The sequence below is a fragment of the Ascaphus truei genome, chromosome 4 (assembly GCF_040206685.1).
Source record: "Ascaphus truei isolate aAscTru1 chromosome 4, aAscTru1.hap1, whole genome shotgun sequence".
Lineage (NCBI taxonomy): Eukaryota > Metazoa > Chordata > Amphibia > Anura > Ascaphidae > Ascaphus > Ascaphus truei.
Window position 1 is genome coordinate 325,070,979 of NC_134486.1, and position 21,616 is coordinate 325,092,594.

General features: G+C 40.1%; 1 protein-coding gene across 1 annotated transcript in view; it reads right to left on the reverse strand.

The window, feature by feature from the left end:
* The window catches only part of CD109 (CD109 molecule), a 220,784-nt gene that overhangs the window by 160,624 nt on the left and 38,544 nt on the right, over positions 1-21,616 (reverse strand). Inside the window, exons 6-9 of the mRNA XM_075598010.1 lie at positions 11,727-11,766; positions 10,968-11,052; positions 10,058-10,154; positions 5,603-5,729 (exon numbers count right to left, since the gene is read on the reverse strand). Coding sequence (XP_075454125.1) covers positions 5,603-5,729; positions 10,058-10,154; positions 10,968-11,052; positions 11,727-11,766 — 349 coding nt within the window. The remainder of the gene's footprint in view (positions 1-5,602; positions 5,730-10,057; positions 10,155-10,967; positions 11,053-11,726; positions 11,767-21,616) is intronic.

Sequence of the window (21,616 nt, forward strand, 5' to 3'; positions counted from 1 at the left end):
GTGTATGTATGGGTGACTGCGCAGCCACTGTGTCTCGAGTGAATGAATGGTACAATTGGTGCACTTGTTGAAATACCTGCCGAGCACTCCGGTGCTCGGAACTGCTACGGTCTTCGCAAAGAGTCTCTGTAAGTCGACACCGTTCTCTCTCTCTCTCTCTCTCTCTCGGGTCCGGGGCGCTCCCACCCGGACTCCGGCAAAAACAAGCGGGGTCTGAGCCCAGACCTCCCACTCGATAGTATAGTCCAGATCAGGGTATTAAAGATACTACGGGATCAGGAACCTCACTAGGGCGATCCCTAGCTCAGCTTGTCTCTACTGTGACTCAGAGCTAACTGGGCCTGGGGCACATGGCCTGCGCCGGGGCGGATCAACCTCCCCTACATAGACACTCCGTCTCTTCTCCTCTCCAACCAGCTCTAACTCCACATGCGTGCAACCACCTCCCTATATCTACTCCACCTCCGCAGCCCATTGGCTCAACCCTCTCACCTGACCCTCCCCGCGGGGCTGCTGGGACAAGGGTCTGCCACCTCCCGCCAATCTACTCTCCTCCTTCGCAGGCTCTGCAACTCCCTCTGTGCAGGCGCAAACTCCCGCTCTTTCAGGGTGAATAAGGGGTCACGGCTACATATATATATATATATATATATATATATATATATATATATATATATATATATATATATAAAATATATAAAGGTATTTCACTATGTATTTGTGTCATATTGGAAGTAGCTCTGGGCTCCCTTTGTGTTTTTTTTTTTTTTAAATATTAAAAATAATAAGAAATAAAATGAAACTTTTAGAAGTATAAAACTCATTTTAATAAAACCAAAACAAAGCTTGTATTTTATAAAGAAATGTCTAAAGCGTTTGGAATCAAAACAAAACATAATTACTAAATGAATGTCCTTTTAATGAAATTACTTACTAAACGATTCACCATGTTAAAAGAAATGGTGTCTCGAGAAATTAAACTTTCCAAAGGAATGAAAAAGCTATTATTCTTATTGGAAATACTGTACAATTATTTCATGGGAGAAATATAATGTCAATGTTTTAAGCACTGACTTGGCTTTGAACTACCTTCATATCCCGACTACTACTCTGTTTGCACTTAAATGTTAAAGGTTAAACTCCAACTTTTCACTATATACAACATGACAAATCTCCATGCTTTGAGTCACTGAATTAATAAATGACTGTCACTTATCCAAGCAATTTATCCAAGCATAAACTATGTAATCAATCATTCTTTTCCTTCCAGTGACCTTGCCAAATATTTCTTTACAGAGAACACTTTCTTCATTAGTTATTTAAAACACCCACATTCTGCATATTTTTTATTTTATTGTGCTTTCCTTTCCCTCTTTCTTTGAATTTATCAAATGTACACATGGTTTATAAGACAGTGAAAGGCTTCATCTAACAATTTTTCATTCTCTTTAATTGAATATGAAGTAGATACTGTGAATCCCAAAGGTTCTCAGTTAATTTCATTTTTTTGATCACAGGTTAAAAATAAATTAAGATTACAGGCATACCCCGGTTTAAGGACTCTCACTTTAAGTACACTCGCGAGTAAGTACATCTCGCTCAATAGGCAAACGGCAGCTCACGCATGCGCCTGTCAGCACATCCTGAACAGCAATACCGCCTCCCTACCTGTACTGAAGCTGTGCGCAAGCGGGGAGACTATAGAGCCTGTTACACATGCGTTATTTACATCAGTTATGCACGTATATGATGATTGCAGTACAGTACATGCATCAATAAGTGGGGAAAAGGTAGTGATTCACTTTAAGTACATTTTGGCTTTACATACGTGCTCCGGTCCCATTGCGTACGTTAATGCGGGGTATGCCTGTACTGGCACAGTTTTCCAATAGAAAACTGCAATGTCACGTCCTAATGATGTTGCAACTTTTGACTGGTTTTCCTGAGTGTGGTAGACCAAGCAGCTGTATAGCTTCCATGGAAAAGAAATAAACCCTGAATTCTATGGGAAAGGGAGCTGGGACAAGTCCTGGACCAAGAAGACTGGACAGATATACTGTAGGAGAACCACTGCTAAATCATAAATTTACATATCAATCAAAGAAAACTCTTAAGAAAAGCTACAAAGGATGTTTCCAACTCGTTCACCCTATGTTGGAGTGGATGTGAATGGGTTAGTACCATCCTGCATGCCCTAAGCTAGTGTAGCCCTGTGTCATTTTGGGTTACATGCCTCTCTCCTCCTGTGCAGTAATCCCTGTTAAGAGGGAAGGTTTGCCAGGAGTAATCATGAGGTTTGCCCTCACCCCCTGTGATGTGTAGTGTGTAGCAAAGGAAGTGACATCATGCTCTGTGTCCACTTATAGTAACACAGGGGTGGTGCCTACTGGAGCTATATATTACGCATCACTTCCTGAATTTAGCAGTTCAAAGTGCAGAGGAAGAGTTGCAGTGTGTGACTGTCTGACCCAACACAGTGCCAGGGCTCTGGCAAGGATTGTGGCCCTCACTTAGGGGAGAGGTGGGCAGACTATTCCCCTTACTCTATTAGAGAGTAAGGGAAGAGCAAGGACAGCTTATATGGCCTTGACTAGGAGTGGTGTCCAGGGACTTCCTTCCTTGAGGTGGGCAACCTTGATTATGTGCGGCTAAAGACCGGCCGCTATGATGGGCAGTCTGCCAGTGGAGATGTCAATAAAGATTGCCTTGAAAGAGAGAACCTTCTTGCCTGAGAGTGGAGTCATTCAGGGAGAAGCTGCACCCAGGAGTTCTCTTCCAGAGACTCCTCCCTGCTGTCGTGGGGACCTGGAAGAGATGGAGGCGCTGTACCAGAAGTGAGTACTATCTCAGCACTACGTCACGAGCCAGTCCTGGTGTATTCCCCTATACCATCAAGCGGGAGTCTCAGGAGTCCTGTAAGCCAGCAGGTGCACCACACGACATTACATGTAACATGGGGCAGCTTCCTCACATAGGGGCCAATATTAGATTGGGGGGGGGGGGGGAAGCTCCGTTACACTAGGCTTCATATTGGATAACATTTTCTCACTGTTAGGTCAACTAGCAGAAACTGATGTTTCTACAGACCCATGTGTAGCAATACTAAGTAAACTCATATCATATCTAGATATATTTTCTAGAAGGCTTGCATATTTGTTTGCACCTAAAATTGTAATTTCTCAATACCCTAGAAACCATTCCCTCCTTTGTACGCATTAAAAACAAAAATTTGGGAGGTTACCCTATTGCAAAAACACTGCGTTTGCTTACCTTAATAATGCATATGAAAAAATTTGGAGATTTTGGGTTCCAAATGTACAGTACACCATATACAAAACTTCAATAGAGCTCTTCAATTGTGTTGACTTTATTTTAAATCGATTCACAAATCATACAATATGTCCACCACTTTTCCCACTTCTGTCCACGTTTTACTTGCTTTGAACAAGCACACTATAATGTATTATTCTAATTTACCTATTAATTTATGTTTTTGATTGTATATAATTATCTATCTCAAAGCTGTATGTGTATTTTAAATGGTTTCTGCCATCACAAATTGTTATTTTGTTAATATTCAGATGCAGCCACGAGTATCCGAACACTTGCTTTGGAAAATCTGGGGCAATCTCCCAGTTATGCTGCAACATTTCTGTGACCTTTCGGCAGACAGACTAATGGCCCATCAGATTAACACAGCGGGGGTCCCTGGCAGACCCATTCAGTTTGTTTTCAGCAAGTGTTTGGATACTCGTGGCTGCAACTGTTAGATTGTAATTCTTTCTATAAAATTTCCTCAATAAAAAGATAGTTACAAACAAATACACTATGGAGGATTCCACTTTAAGCAACTTGAGACCCTGGAGGTTGGAAATCTAAAAATTCTGCAACTGAGCTGTACTGCAATAAACACTAGATTAATTATAACGCCTATGCACTAAAGCAAGTAACCAAAATTAACTCGGTGCTACTCCTTAAATAATGTATAGTTATTTTGTTTCTGGCTGTTAGAGCAAATGTTATGGAAAAGAGGTGTTCCCTCTAACATTGCATATGCACTAAAGACTGTTTACATTAGCACTGGGATTTAACATAAAGTTATGTGGGAAAGGGATAGGGAGAGTGTAGCCTCAAAAAACCTTTAGGTCGTGTTCACACAAGGGGCTTCGCGACGCTGCGTGCGTGCATTCGCGTGTGCGTGCCTCCGTCTGCTGGGCGATGTGTGATCATCCCCAGCAGACGGAATGATCCGACACATCCAGGAAGTGTGTGAGAGCGGGCAGGGGGGGGGGAAGGGAGGAGCGGGGTCACTGTGTCACGGGCGCCGGGTGGCTTTGCGATGCATCGTAGGAAAACATAAAATAAAAGCACAAATCCATTGTGTATGTGTGAGGGGGGCCCCACAGGGATCATATACTGAGAGGGCGGTCCCACAGGTATCATATACTGAGAGAGGGGTAACGCAGGGATCAGGGATCATATACTGAGAGGGGGGTCCCATCCCCCTTCACTCCGATTTCACTGTCGAGTCTGGTCAATTTCAGCAGCTTATCAATGTAAACATCTGGACATTGATTGGCTGCTGAAATTGACGTCACGCTGCTGCAGCTGGAAAAAAGGTAGATGGAGGACTGCCTGTGAAAAATAAAGGGAAGGAGGCTGATAGAAATAAAGTTAAAAATGCTTTATTCTAATGCATAAGTAGACATAGCTACAAAAAAACAGGTCCTCTAACGTGTTTCACGCCGTCGTGGCGCTTTGTCAAAGACGCGCCACGACGGCGTGAAATGCGTTAGAAGACCCGTTTTTTTGTAGCTATGTCTACTTATGCATTAGAATAAAGCATTTTTAACTTTGAATCTATCAGCCTCCAGCCCTTTATTTTTCACAGGCAGTGCTCCATCTACCTTTTTTCTTGGATTTACTATGACTTCATGGACGGAGACACACCACTATCACCAGGTTTCAACTTATTGTGAGTAAATCTTTATCGCTATCTACAAGAGTTATTGCAGTCAGGCCATTTATTGCTCTAGCCTAGGGATATAGGACTATTGTTCCCACTAGTGGGTGTGGGGTGGGTTCCCTTCATTATGAATTCATTGCACACATCCACTGTGAGGTTTCATCCTAATTTGGAGTCCCATATTATGGCTATAATGTGAGCTTTATGCCTATGTGCTGCATACTCGTCTCTACAGAGGATTTATTATTTCCTGGACTCTTATAAGCTATATTGCTACTGTTATCCTGGATATTAGAAGCACCTATTGGGCATTCATTTCCCATTTCCACTGTACCTGCTGCAGCTGGAGATCACAGTTTGAAAAGACACCCGCTACTGCAGCAGCGTCGACGCTGGACTTTGCAGCCAATGGAAGTTTCAATACTGAACACTACCATTGGCCGCCAGGCATCAGTGACGAACGCGTGTGCACCTCGTGTAGCGAGGGGAGAGACACATGAGGGGAGAGACACATGAGCCCAGAAAATCGTCACACCATTGATACTTGAGAAATATGCTAAAAGGATATGCAAATGAGTCCTATTGGCATATATAGACTAATAGAATTCCATGAAGTTAATTAGGTTGACAAATTACCTGTCAGTGTTTCTGTGACGACAACTATAATGTCCACGTATCCAGTAAAGATTGAGGTTTTGTCTACATTTGGATAGGTTGTTTTCAATTCTAAATTGCTGAAACCAAACTTCACAGATCCATTTATCTGTAGTTGGAAGGGGGGAAAATGGTCACCATATGCAAACCAAAAAGTGAAAATTAAATAACTCAAGGCATGATTAAAGATTTAATCTAAATTATTTTATACTGTATTACAAAAATATAAAAAATATTAAAATATACAGTATATGTACAATTTTAGCTACATACATTTTTTATCTCATTAATACTATTGGTAGTGTAAATGTATTGAATTTTAATTTTTTTTTCCAAACAAGTCGAGACAGTGATTTTATATCCCTTTACATTAGGAAGCTTGCTTAGCAGGAGTAACGATTAGTGTTTTATTGTTGTTCCACTAACATAATATTACCTGCTGTTCCTGTGAATGTTTTTCTATAAGAAAACTCAGTAAGGCTCTTGCATGATTGAAAAAAAGTAAAGTCTATAGAAATGGGTCAAATTGAATATAAAAAAATACATAGTAAACACGCTTGTATAAATATTGGCAATACCACTCAATGACCTGCACAAAGAGGGCCTCATTCCTTAAGCTGTGATACTGCTGATTGTAAAGAGATAGTGGGAAATATGTTATTCAAGTTAAGTCCAATTTTCCCACGATCATACTGTGATCAGCAGTATCACAGACGAAAGAAAATTGCCCAGTGGTGGCTCAGGTACAGGTGTCAAAGGCAGATGACGTGTGCCCTGCACATGTAAAGAAGGATAAAAAAGCATTTACATGGCTTCTCCATCCCTCTATAAGACAGTTGTGGTTGGAAGCACAGTTAGATTTTGTTGGATGGTGTTTACTTTGAGCTTTCATTTATTTCATAATGGTTTTGTTTTGGTGTTTTAATTGTGAATTGTGTTCTTTATTTTGGATTGGATTAATTGATTGTTGGTCATTCAGTTCTGTTTACTTCTTTATTTGTTTTTATTTTCTGATTGTTTGGATGGCATTGGAGCGTGTTTGTGATTGTTTCTTTTAGGTCGAGCATTGACTGGCATAGTGTTAAATGATGCACCGATTATATGGGTGTCATGTACCCACTGTGCCATTCAATTGTTTTATTGGCATTTGTTATCTATTTATTTGGCTATGTGAGGTGTTTTATTTTTTATATGTGCTGTATTTGATTTTGATATGTGCTGTATTTAATTTTGATATGTAATGTTTTTTATTTAGGCCTGTTTTTTTAATCCTTCACAATTTCTTGGTATAATGGTCAATCATGCCCATATTATATGGGCATGAGGTACCCACTGTATCAATGAATTGGTGAAGGGTGGGGGTAGTTCCCTGGGGAGGGTGGTTAGGCATCCTGGGTGGGTAGTGGCAGAGGGTGGGTTAACCCCTTAATTACTTTTGTGGATATTAACCGCTAAAGTGATTAAGGGGCTAGGGGACATTAGATTGTAATTTGCTATTTATTCTTTCTGGCAACGGAGGACATAGACCTGCAGTATGCTGATGAGGACACTCGTCATATTGCATGGGGTAAGTAGAACGGTTTTTATTTACTTTATTTATGTTGTCTAATGTTGTGTTTAATAATGGGCAAATAATCTATTATCCATATCTGGTTAATAGTTAATTTGCCAATTACTGTACTGTATGTGTTTGGAGTGGGGTGGTGGGGAAGAGTGTATGTAGGCCATGTTTTTATTTTTTACATACAGGAATGGTACCGCAGGCCAGCAGGGACCCACAGAGACCATACAAGGACTCCCGGACGCCCACGGGTTCCACCCGAGGACCCCTGGACATCCATGAGGACCACCTGAGGACCCACGGGGGATACCTGTGGGGAAGAACTGGGAGCCCCACAGCTGTGGGGGCCCCAGGGACCCGCAGGGACCACCTGAGAGCCCCCAGACAACTGTGGGAACCACCCAAAGGCCCCCAGACACCCGTGAGAACAACCCGAGGGCCCCAAGACACCCGTGGGGACCACCCATGGACCCCGTTGATGCTCACTGACACCTGTGGTGACCACCTGGAGACCCACAGAGCCTAGCGGGGATGACCCGAGGGCCCCCAGACACCCGTGGGCACCCACTGGGGTGCACTATGGGGCCTGCAGACACCCGGGGGGACCACCGGGGACCCCCGTCAGCCTGTGGTATTAATCCTGTCTGTAAAGAAATAAATATTGATTTTATGTGGGGGCACAGGGGGTGGCTGGGTTGTATATTGTTGTTTATTAAATATTGTAATGGTTTATTGGGGACCTAGGAGGTGGGTAGTAGGGTTCGTGTGTATTTTTTTCAATTGTGGGTAGCGGGGTTGGGGGAAGGGGGTATTGTCCCCAAGGATGGGTGGTTAGGCCTACCGGGTGGGGGGTGGGGGAGGGTGGGTTAACTCCTTAATTACTATAGTGGTTACTAACCGCTATGGTGGTTAAGGGTTTAGGGGTTTAGATTGTCTTTTTTTATTCTTCTGTATTGTTTGTATCAACGGAGGACATGGACAGGATGAGAATAAGGACGGCCTTCATTGTGGCAGCCTGGCAGGGGTGAGTGCAAGATTTATTTACTTTATTTCTGCTGCTTAATGTTGTTTTTTAAATGGACAAATGCACTATTATCCATATCTGGATTATAGTAAGTCTTATGCGGCTCAGGAACCCCAATCTTCTTTTTTCTTTCTTTAATCACCTTCTTCTATCTTCATCTGTAACCATTTCTTGTTCTTCTTTATCTTCTTTCTTCATCTGTCAATCCAAAATACCCCGTGTTAAATCCCAGCCGATGCTGTCTCGGCGGCTTCTTGGGCTCAAATGAGGCGTCACGGCCTTAAATATGGCTTGTGACGTCACATTTACCCTCAATATGATTAAAAGCTACCTGATTGGCTGTCAAAACCATGTTCCGACATAAAAAAATTTTTTTGCTGTGACGTCACTTAAAGGGAAATATGCCAGCCAATCAGAATGGCTGTGCTTCATTTGCCTTTAAGATGACGTCACTAAATCCAAGATGTCCGCGGTGTCACAAGGTATTTCAGCCAATCAGAGTGTGGAATTGGTTCACACGATCTGATTGGCTGAAATACTATGTGACGCCGGCCATCTTGGATTTAGTGACGTCATCTTAAAGGCAAATGAAGCACAGCCATTCTGATTGGCTGGCATCATTCCCTTTAAGTAATGTCACAGCAAAAAAAAAAATTATGTCGGAACATGGTTTTAACAGCCAATCAGGTGGCTGTTAACCATTTTGAGGGTAAATGTGACGTCACAAGCCATATTTAAGGCCGTGACACCTCATTTGAGCCCAAGAAGCCGACGAGACAGCATCGGCTGGGATTTAACATGGGGTATTTTGGATTGACAGATGAAGAAAGAAGATAAAGAAGAACAAGAAATGGTTACAGATGAAGATAGAAGATGATTAAAGAAAGAAAAAAGAAGAGGGGCAGGTATTGATGTTTTTTTAAATATTTATTAATATACATTTCTTTAATAGTATAGAGGGGTAGGGGGTCTCCGGAGCTGAACCACATTGGTTTTATGTCCGGGAACCCCCTGCTTCCCGAGATACAGGCACCTTTATGGGGTGCCGGTATCCCTCTGCATTGAAATGTCCCAGTCACGTGACCGGAGATATTTCCTTGCATAGGAGATAGCGGCACCCCATAAAGACGCCTGTATCTCGGGAAGCAGGGGATCCCTGGACATAAAACCAACGTGGTTCAGCTCTGGAGACCCCGTGCACCTCTACACTATTAAAGAAATGTATATTTAAATAAATAATTTTCGTGCGACATTTCCGCTGGGAGAGGCGGCTCTCTCAGAGAAGCTCTCTCTGCAGCAGAAATGAATCACCGGTTTAGACCTTTTCAGAGGCTCGATGCTGTCGCTGGCAGCAAATTCGCCCGTTTTGGGAATTTTGCTATCACTGGTAATTTCTGGATACCGTGATAGCAACGCCCAAAAAACAGTCATTTTAAATTCCTGGCAATTTTTTTTATCAACCCTCTCTGAATAAGGCCCCATGTGTCTGACAAAAGGGGCACATATATTACAATGCAAAACACAGTATTCCTGGTACCTTGAATACAGTGTTTATATTATGTGAAAGGGAAACAATATTGTAAAGATATTCCCTCTCGCTAATAGGTGCATGCACATTGTTATGCAGAAATCATGAACATTTAATTGTATCCAATTACTGTGTACTGTATATCTTTTAGGGGGTAAGGAGAGCAGTGATATGTTTAGCTAATGTAAAACTGACTTGCAGTATTTGACAATGTTCATTGGTCTCCTTAGCCTACAACAAGAGAGTAGAATAAAGAAGGAATATGTTCACTTAAATAGAAAAAAACGTTATTGCCCATAATAAGAAATGTAAAGTTATACTTGCCTCAAATATTTTTGTAATATTTCTTTTTCCTCTTAATATTGCTGTATGCCTTAAAGTAACGGTCAGCTTTCCTTTTACAGGCATTCCATAGGTATACCTACATGTTTTTGTAGAAAATCATATTCATAATATATTTTCTATTTAACTTAAGTGACAAGTAGTTTGCAAATGCTATATTACAATGATAAAAGAAAGCAGAACAAAATGTTACTGACCGAAATTAAATCTTAAGCATCATTATTATCATTTGTCTATTCGCATGAGACCATGTTACTATTGTCTAGTTCACATAATAATATACAGATTAACATAGTCATTTAGGTTGAAAATAGACAAACGGCATGTTCGTGTAATTCAATCTTTTGCTAAAATTTATACTTTCATTCAATGATTTCAGATCTGTCATTCTAAAATAAAATATTGTACATTTACATTCAGAATTGAATAAGATTTTAAGGGAACTGTTGAAAACATATACAGTTAAAACCAGTGCTTTTTTTGTTAAAAAAAAAAAAGAGAGAGAGACATGTCGGTTCTCATAATAAAAAAAGTTGATAATAAAAAGGAACAATACATAATAACACACAGACACAGTGGTGGGGGATAGGTGGATAGGGCTGCTCCTGTCCTGTCTGAAGCTGCTGCAGTGAGTGCTCAGCTACAGTATGCAAGAGAGGAAAGGGGTCAGGGACACAGGCAGTGGAGGAGGGATTGGGTGGAGTGATGGCCTCGCCCCCCACAGGAAGCAGAGATAGCAGCAGTATCAGCCTCTGCGGAACTTGAGGAGAAAAAATAAAGGAAGCGGTACAGCATACCATACCGTACCGTCACAAAAACACCACTGGTTAAAACTAAATCATAATTTACCATTCTTGCATTCTTAACATGTCTGAGAGAACAAAAAACTTACTCTGCAGAAACTGTACCCTCTAATTGCTCATTTTTTATTGAATGATGTAAAGGTGTGGTCAGAAGTACTTCAAACTTCGGTAAAACTAGAGGAACAAAGTTAATAGATTATATTTATATAAAAATGTGATGCATTGATAAATTAATTATATTTACGATATTTGTGATGCATACAGTGTGTATGTTTTTGTGTGTGTATATATATATATATATATATATATATATATACTGTATATATATATACATACATATATATATATATATATATATATATATATAAATATATATATATATAAAATATTGTAAACCTACATGACTGTATATAAATTAACTTAAGCTATATAAACATGAAGTTGTAATATTGGAAAAGTAATTGTGGGAAATCATGCTCTCCCAGTTTAAAATATAAATACATACTATATGCACATACAGTGCATACAAAGTTGCTTATTCCTAACAGAGTATTGTGGTTTAGAGAGGATTGAGTGCCATTGCAATACAAAAATAAAGATAACTTCTATGTTTTTCTCCTGTTCATACTTTATATTCAAATAACAAATCTTAACGTGTTAGTATTAACAGATCCGTAGCAAAACTGTATTGAAATCTAAACAGTTAAACGAAAGAACAGAGCACAATCTTCTGTTTGAAAACATGCATTATAATAAATCAATCAGGTATGAGAAAAATAAACAATGAGTTGTATACTGACAGCCTTTCACGGCTATTCTTGCCCCTTCAGTTGTAAGTTGATGCTTACCATACTCCATTACTGTAAAGGTTTGATAATGAAGCTGTTGCTGTTGAAAATAAATGTAAAGCATTAATTATTACTCTTTAGTTGGCATCAATTCAACTTCTACCATTTTTGACATCAACTAACAAAAATTAAATATGAATATGGCCAACTAAACAGTATACTTTGGGAGACAAAATGTACAAGGAATTGTACGTTTTAAGGTCACAATTTCACTTGTCCAATAAGAGCTCTAGGTGTCCTTGCATTCACAACAAAGGAAATAATATAAAAAATACGTAGTTAAGAAAATGCTAGTGCACTGTAAATTAATAATTACTCCAAGGCGCTAAAGCTGCCATGGAATAGGCAGAGCTCCCTTAATAAAATAAATGTGAAGTCCACCCTGCAGCCAGCTTGCCACGTCAGGTCTCTTAATTTTCAAACAAAATATCAGGAATATGTATTTTGCAATAGTGTACAGCATTATGATATACTGTACACCCTCCCCCTCTGGTCACATCACTAGAAGCCCCGTGGTTCCTCTATCTTGTGAACCAGGTAGCTACTACCATTTTCTGCATGACCCCTGCTGAGATGAGGTCTATAATTTCAGACAAAGTGGCACCTCCTAGCCTGGATTCCCTCTTATTTTTAAATTTCCGTTCGGTGTGGGCCAGTCCTGTGATTGACTGAAGTTTAAAACATCCCTGATTTGGTCCAAAACCCCTATAGGGTATAATGGGCAAGGAAAGCTTTTAAAAACAAAAAAAAAACAAAAAAAAAAACAGCCTGGCCATTTCTGATTCACTTGGAGAAAGAAATGTCAATGCTGAGCTCTCTTTGGAATCCTCTGCAATTGTCCTACAGCCCCTGCACTAGCCCAAAGTTCTTAACTCATAATTTCCTCTTCTCCGGCCACATCTGATTTCCCATTTATTTCCCCTTAAACATACAGTAATCCTTTTTGGCTTGACTACAGGTCATTCGGAGCCACAGTCATAGCGCCCTTGCACTTTTGGCTCCAGGACTTCCTATATGTAGAATGCAATAAATTCTCAGAAAGGAAAATAAAAATTGATAACAAAACCTGTACTTGGGGTACCTCCCACCTACTGCTGGAGTCACTGACTAAAACCACACACTCCTAAGCTTAGCCTGACTTTCCTAGGATGGTAGTGTCACCACTCACTTATTATTTTAAAGATGTATCAGTTCTTTTTTTCTGACAGATGAAGCAAACTTCCAATTTCATAATAAATTGTAGAAACATTAGCTTTGAATAAACATTTTAAAAAAAATGATAATTAAGTAACGATTGCTGCATTCAATAAGAGCTACAAATTTAAATTCCATTTTTGGGCCATAGTAATTTGTGGAGAATCTGGAAGGTCAGGGTCCCTTGGAAGGTCCAGGGCCTGGGTTGCTGCCAAGTTACCCCATGCCCTAAAATGGCATTTGCTAGAAGTGATGGTAGTAATGTTGTCCTCCAAAGCCGGTATTGTTTAAGAACTGATTGAATTCTGTTCTCTCCTGCGTTCACTGTCACTGAGAGTCCCACACACTTCCGCATCACTTGGTGGAAGATCTCATCTCACAAGTCTTGGAAAAAAACATAGGCTGGGCTCTATCTCTCTCCTGGGTGTGATCACTGACTGCCAAGACTGGAGTTCAGCTGATCAAACCCTTTTGTGAGACGAGATCGCCCACCAGAAGATGCAGAAATTTTCGCGACCCGGATTGCCGGTGAATGCTGAGGAAACCAAGTCGTCGTTGCCGGGCAGAGTCGTGTGTACTCTAATCTGTGCCTTTTATATCTGCAAATTTGTGTGTGCAATGTGCATCACTTGCTATTAATATATATTTGCCACAAAACAATTCCACAGTGACTGCAATACCCTACCCCATTGCTATAACAGTTACACGTACTGTGTTGTCCTTTTGGATAATATGCCAATACACTCAATCCTCATAAAATGTGTACAGTAAATATTAAAAGCAAAATGTGTTGCTGATAAAATGAGTTACAAATTGAAACATAAAAACACTCTCAGCAAGTTCAAGTTGTCCATCCAATCACTTCTCTGAGTCTCACATCTGCTACCAATCGTTAGCATTTTGGAAAAGGTGTGTGCCGTCACTTTTTCCATCCAGTTTAGATTTTTTGCCAATTACTTTTACCTAACTTTAGTCTTAGGCATGCTGCAAGTATTGCTGGGTTGTGTTGGTAGTTTTAGTCTTTGGTGCATAGTGCATAGTGTTAACCAAAACAAAACAAATATTCCTATGTTAGTTTAAAATATATATATATATTTTTGCTACAATGAATGATACTTATTTTAACATATGTTCAAAATGATTCTACACTATTGATTTACTAATGAGTCGCATATGCATTTACCCTACCCCAAACCATATGGGCTGAATTAATGCGCTGATCAATTAGAGAAACAAAAGGAGAAATTTCAAAATTAATATGTTTTCTGTTAAGGTTTAAAGGGGCCATGGAACAGATGTAGAAAAAGAGACATACATTTTGATTATTATTACATTTGTGCACGCTTAATTTGTTTTGTTTTTTTAAGCAATCTCCTACCAAGAAGCCACATATTTATATAACGTGGAAATCCCAAAATTCGTCGACAAATGTATCAAATATGTAACAATATTCTATCCAAATATTTGTCTTAACCTTGGATTTATTGTTCTGCCACATGAGGTTCCAAGAAAAGTTAGTTTCTTCCACTAAATCTGAACAAATAAAGTAATTTCTGAGCACATGCTTTGTGAACAGCTAATGCAAATTAATGGCTGAGAATTTCCTCACATATGCTGTGTGATGTCCAAATCTCATCTTTTAATATAAAATGGATTATGTAATCAAGCTTCAAAAGTATGTTTTGACATGAAATTGAAGACTAGAAAATCATTCTGCACATGTTGTAGTGTTTTTTGACACCTTTAGCATTTTGTTATCATTGAGCGGTTTGGGGAGTAGCTACAGAAAGAGCTACAGGAGGATATTCTTGACGCACTATTACCATGGGATGTATCAACTTCTGTTGCTTTGTCCATCCTTTGTTTCCCTTTTTGAAGAATCAAAAAACGACTAAATCTAATTTAATATAGCTTTCTGGCTAATAATCTGTGTCAGATTTACAAAACCTATTTAGCAAGTTTCTTACATTTGATCCAGATGCAATCCAAAAAAATGAAATATTTGAAAGCTGAATATCATGAACAAAAAATGAGGGCGGTAGCATACACAAATACACTCAAGTGTCTTTTTTGTAAGGAGATGCAAAGTACAATACAATGTTGCAGGTCCCTACACTACCTTTTATCGAGTGTGATAAAGAACAGACTGTGATATTTATAGTAAGGCATGATTGCTAAGGACATCGAGACATTGATGACACCCAAAATTGATGACATTCGAAAGCACTCCAGGTGCCAAAGAAAGTGTCAGAGTGGTAATGTCTGATATACAGATGTAGCAAGCTTCTTTGATGCCTCTTGGTGCAATATGGTGGGATATGTTGTAATATTCTTCGCCAACACATTAATTGAATCCTTTGGTAACTCTGCAATAATCTGCATTATAATGGCGTATGGTGTATTATCTGAGGGAACAATGTTATACTACACCTAAACAAAGAGTCAATAACACAATATGAAAAAAGCCAACAATGAATATTAAAATGCTTAATATATAAGTGATAATAGCAATAAAGGTTATATCAGACCCGTTTTGGTGCAGAATAAAATTCTGTAGTTTAGGGAGAAAAAAACAAGCTAATATGTCTAAAGCCTAAGTCCACGTGTCATGTGGCATCATCTGGTTTGTGGTTGGTTGAAGAAACGATACTGAAATCTAATTGGTTCCAAGAAAAATTAGAGCCTTACAAGGTGGTTGCTGTAAAGATAAATGACCTGCCAGCATGTAGGCAATAGCCGCACTCAGCATGAATTATAAAAATAAGTTCACTCTGAATACTGAATATGAAACATATGTTAAAAAGAAACTTAGGCTGCGGTCCCAGTCATCACTGTGACACGCTCGCCCGGCGGGGGGGGGGGCGGCGCGTGCACAGCGCTAACCGCGATCTGCGGTCTTTAGGGAGAGAGGGAGATTGCGACAGGAGGGGGCGTGGTAGGAGTTTTGCAGGGCGTGGCCATGACCTCACGCGGCTGGTTCGCCCTCATTGGGTGAAGCGCCGGCGGGGCGTGGCCAGTTCAGAACTCAATTTCATTGAGTTAAAAAAAAACCCTGTCAGTACGGCGCGGCTGCACCTTCAGCGGGAAGGTGAGTACTGGGCGCAGCCCCATTGAGGGGCGGTGATTATATGCACAGCGCACGCCGAGGTGTGCGCTGTAGCAGTTACTGGGACCGCAGCCTATTATCTCTAAATCACATACAGTATAACCAAGGAACATTGGAACAGTGCTGGAGTTGTAATGGTAAATATGTTCATGGGAAGTGTTAATGGCCAATAGGTGGCATAATTCAGGTCACTAAACCTAAATCTACAGTTAACATGGTTCAAAACACAGTATCGAGGAAAACACATTTGTTGTCAGACAGAGGATCCCAGTTTGTTTCCACTCTGCTTAAGCAATTTTGCAAAATTTCAAAGGCCACGCAGAAACACACCACTGCTTAACACCCCTAAAGAAATTTGGGACTCGAACATGGACATGCAAGTGATGTTTCATGTTACGTGAATATTAAAGGGGTGAACTGAATATGCAGCCTTCTGGAATTCTTTATATGTCCCTGAGATACAGCAAAGTTCTCTTCATACTCATACTGAAGAACATAATTCCAAAGGTTTTAATCAATCAATGACTGACTTCAAATACGTTTTTAACATGATAGCATCAGATTGTTTACTTAATAAGGTCCGTGCATCCATTTACTCTTCAGTTAAAAATAATGAAGTAAAAATTAACTGTTCAAATGAACACTATTTTTAAATAGTTAGGGGCCTAAGTACTAAGAATTGCAAGTGGTTTTTTTTGGGGTGCAAACTTGGTATACTTAAATCTAAATTGAAACTGTTCTTGTGAGCACCTCCTACTAACCTGAAATGGTGCACAGTGTAAGGATTCGGGAGTCACGACACATTTGGCGCACTCCCGCCCTACCTACATTCACGCGTGGGGCTCCTTTCAAGGGAACATCATCATTAGGCTGCACAGCATGCATGCGCACACCAGTGACATCACCAGGTACTGCAACGGGAAGGTCCCGCCTGCAGATTGTGCCATGTATCAGCGGCGCGTGAACCATGTGCAGCATGCCCAAGCTCTGTGGCAACAGAGCTAATCAGCTCCAGCACATTCACCTGGCTCCTGCACCTAGCCCAATCACTGCTTCCGCTGAGGCCATGCCTCCACTCCGCCTCTCCATAGGATTGGACAGTACTGCCTATATATGCTCATCTGTGCCACTGGCACTTTGGCTGAGCATAGATTCATATTCCGTTGTGCTTACCTGTTCTTTGCCTCCACAGTCTTGCCTTGCCTTGCTGAACCTTGCTCTGTGTACCGACCCGGCTTTGCTCTTCGACTCCGCACCTCTGTAATACTGACCTCGGCTACCTCTGACCCTCTACATCTCTCCAACCCTGACCTCGGCACTCGGACAATGACACTCTCCATTCTCCAACCCAACTACGGCTAATAGTACCTTCAACGATCCGGACCTCTCCTACTCTGACCTTGGCAAGTATAACGACAACTCTTATCTCTCCAACCCTGAACCAGCTACCTTGACCAATCTAGACTCCAGACGTGCCACGGGGTTCATGCGTCCGCCGCTGTAACTCTCCCAGCTGTCCCAAACCAGGCGGCACCCCCACGCAGGACTTAACCAAAGCAGCTTCGCAGGGTGCTTGGGATCCGGCACCACGGGTCAGCCATCGCGGTGTGTGTGTTACACCGCTATGCATTTCTTTGAGTCCTGGAAACCATAAATTCACACTGTACAGCCTTTCGCATATTTCTTAACAAGCCATTTGATTAGGTACCAGTTTCCCTGAAGGGGCGACATTCCAGAAAGAAAAGGAAAATTTTGGCTCAACAATAAAGCATCTGATCACTTCTTAAATACCCCTGCTGTGTTTTGTTCCACAGTATCCTCAGGCAACTGGTTTCACAGCCTTATTACCTCCACTGTCAAAATATGGCTGTCTCAAAATACATTTCAATTTGGACTGATCTGATTTCAGTCCCAGTGCCCTGCTGCTGACAGAGGAATCAATGTCTCTACTTCCATCTCCTGTATGATTAACAGCAGGATTATGTCCCCCATGTGTGGCTAAACAATCTTTGTTTAGCATAGAACAGATTTGTAAAGATGTAGTTGCCCTTACATGGGGTGTGTGTGGATATTTCTTACCAGTGTCCATCCGTGGTTTCAGTCTCTCTGTGGGGGGTCAGCTACTAGGGTCAGCTTCCATTACTGGGATCAGCCAGCCATGTCCTCCTCCCTCACTTACCTCTCTTTTTTTGCAGGAGGGAGAAAGACTATACTGGGTCAGTCATATACAGGTTCATGATGAAAACTGCTAATTGGAATGTGGGACGGGGTGAGCTTAAACCCTGGGGAGGAGGGGCCGCACCTCCAAACAACACCAGTTACAATAACTCAGCAAGCTCCAGAACCCCAAAACCCACCCTCACATCATATATACAAGCATATATATTTGTGTCAAAAAGCAGTGCTAATGAGCATGGCCAAATGTACAAACAAAAACAGAAATGCCCAGCGCAACATACAAAGTGATATATTCTAGGTTTGGGAAAGCTACCTCCGCCACAGTGCTCCCGTATGACGTCCATATTGGTCAGCCTCACCAATCATGTGTTACTATATTGATTTCAGCCTGTAGTTTATTTCACCTACCTGATGAAGGTTTCAATCAGGACTCAATATGTTATATTGTGCTCTTTGTCTCCTTGTAATAAATAATATTAACAAGTACTGAACATGTCCTCTTTGAGTCATGAGTATAATTGGGTAACCTACCTTCTCTGCCTTTGCCCTTTTTGCTGTCCCTTAAACATTGGGAGTCACGCGTGTGGATTACTATAAGAGCACACATTTGTAGGATAGAAGGAGGTCCTCAAGTGGACTACATATATCAAAATATAAGTATTAAAGTAATATTCTTACATTGTAGAGTTGATATATTCTTTTAACTTCAAATAAAGTTGTATTATTTGGAATAGTGCTTTCCAGTGGACAGTATCTACGTCATAAGAATACCAGCTCTAAAATGTAACAATGTTACTTTAATCATTATTTTTTCATATACAGTACTCAAGTTAATGCTCCATCATTTCCACAATGTTGTGGTCATTTCATCTAGTTATCAAGCTGATATATATGTTGAGGATATTCCCATTTATCACCCAATTAGACAATGTTTTTCTCTATTTAATGAATAGGCCCCTGAAATGTCACATTCATTCCCTGGCATTATGGCTACTGGGGGTATAAGGTTACACTAAGTAAAAATAAGAAACAAATGGAAAAAAAACCCAAACAGGTTTGGAGGGAATAGGTAATCATTACATACCATTTTTAATGTATATTAAATGTTCTTTTTGGTGCATAAAATCATATGGCCATTAAACTTAATGCATTAATAACATTGAAAAAAATATATATAATTATTATGGAAGCATCATACTGTTGTCTGTTGACACGTTGTCTAAACTCTTCCACTCAGTATTAAAAAAAACTTTTTTTTTAAGAGGTCAAATTCATTGAGATGATGAGTGGAAGGAGATGCTGAAGGTACCACAATTGGTAAACTCGCACTAATCTAGCTGGATTGTTATATGGAAAACAAATCTGCATTTGTAGCAAATAAGTCAAATTATATAGACAGCATAGAAACAGACAGGCCCACCTAATATATCCTAAAAACTGAGTAAAATAACTCTAAGACAACAGGTGCGAAGGGATCTACGGGAATCCCTTAGTTCCCCTAATAATGAATACTACAAACGAAAAGAGGGTGTCCCAAATTACTGTATATACACATTTTTTTTAATTTCACCTGATAAGCTGTTTTCTTTGTTAAACAAGCGTATAGATTTTGTAGTTTCTAATGATTCCAGATGACGATATTCCTCAAAGGACTTCGTAGTGCTATAAACAAAACGGGTTGTTCTTTAAAGTTTTCGTTAAGCTTGAGTACTCTCGTAGATTGAGTTACCATAATGGACAGAAAAATTTAAATTGCTTTGTATTAAAAAAAACTGTAATCCTATGGGTCTTATGATTTGATCAAATAAGTATCATGCCAAAAACAATTATTAGCAATATTGTTTCTGTACTGAAGTTTTCAGTAAGAGACGGGCAGTCAACCTTTTTAAGTACATGTTACATCAGCCGTTTTGCATTATTCTATGTTTGTACCTCATTTCTATGATTGTGTGTTGCTAATTTACATATTAGCAAGTGGAAAGAAAAAATCCCTATTGTGTGGCACTAAAGAGAGTATGCCCTAATTAAAACTTATATTTTATTGTAAACTGATTAAAATAAACTGTTTGGAGAAAACCACATACACAAAACAAACAGAAAATAATTAAAAGACGGAGAGGTGTGGTAGGGTGTTTAATAGAGGTGTTTTATATATATACCTCTTAATTAAACCTTAATGAACCCTATGATCTGGGTATTAAATAAAGGTGTTTTATATATATACCTCTTAATTAAACCTCAGTGAACCCTAGGATCTGGGTGGTCTCTAAGCAAAAACCCCTTTGAGTAGTGGAGTGTAAGCAGTTAAATGCAGGCTTGTCTGCTGAATGCAAAATAAGGCTGCTCGTAGTAATGGCTGAGATGAAACAGCCATAGGCACCTTAAGCATAACAGAGCTGCATTTAACTGTCTAATGTTAGTTGGGTAATACCAAATGTAGATATATGTATACAAAGTGGAGCCCACACCTCACCGATGAGCCGGTGTCACGTGACGGTGACGTCAGACGTACCCTACGTACGTTTCACCGTAACTGGCTTCATCGGGGGCCCCCAATGAAGCCAGTTACCGTGAAACGTACGTAGGGTACGTCTGACGTCACCGTCATGTGACATCGGCTCATCGGTGAGGTGTGGGCTCCACTTTGTCTGATTGCTTCGTAGACTGCGTCCGTGGGCAGCAAAAGCACTCAGACCCTAGGGTTAGTCTCTCTCATATATCTACATTTGGTATTACCCAACTAACATTAGACAGTTAAATGCAGCTCTGTTATGCTTAACGTGCCTATGGCTGTTTCATCTCAGCCATTACTATGAGCAGCCTTATTTTGCATTCAGCAGACAAGCCTGCATTTAACTGCTTACACTCCACTACTCAAAGGGGTTTTTGCTTAGAGACCACCCAGATCATAGGGTTCACTGAGGTTTAATTAAGAGGTAAAACACCTCTATTTAATACCCAGATCATAGGGTTCATTAAGGTTTAATTAAGAGGTATATATATATATAAAACATCTCTATTAAACACCCTACCACAACTCTCCGTCTTTTAATTATTTTCTGTTTGTTTTGTGTATGTGGTTTTCTCCAAACAGTTTATTTTAATCAGTTTACAATAAAATATAAGTTTTAATTAGGGCGTACTCTCTTTAGTGCCACACAATAAGGATTCTTTCTTTCCACTTGCCATTTACTCCACTCCCTGTGAGCACCACCCTCCTATCCACTGTTTGGTATCTTTTCCCTCCTAGTGTTTGAGCAGAGTTTTTTCTGCAGCCCCCCATCTGGCTGCAGATCCCTGTGTGTTATAATTTACATATTATTTCCAAATAAAACTGAATCTACAAAACACTTTAGCATAGGCTTAATAAATGAGCTAAACTTTAATGCTCATTTACAGGAATGGGCCTTAA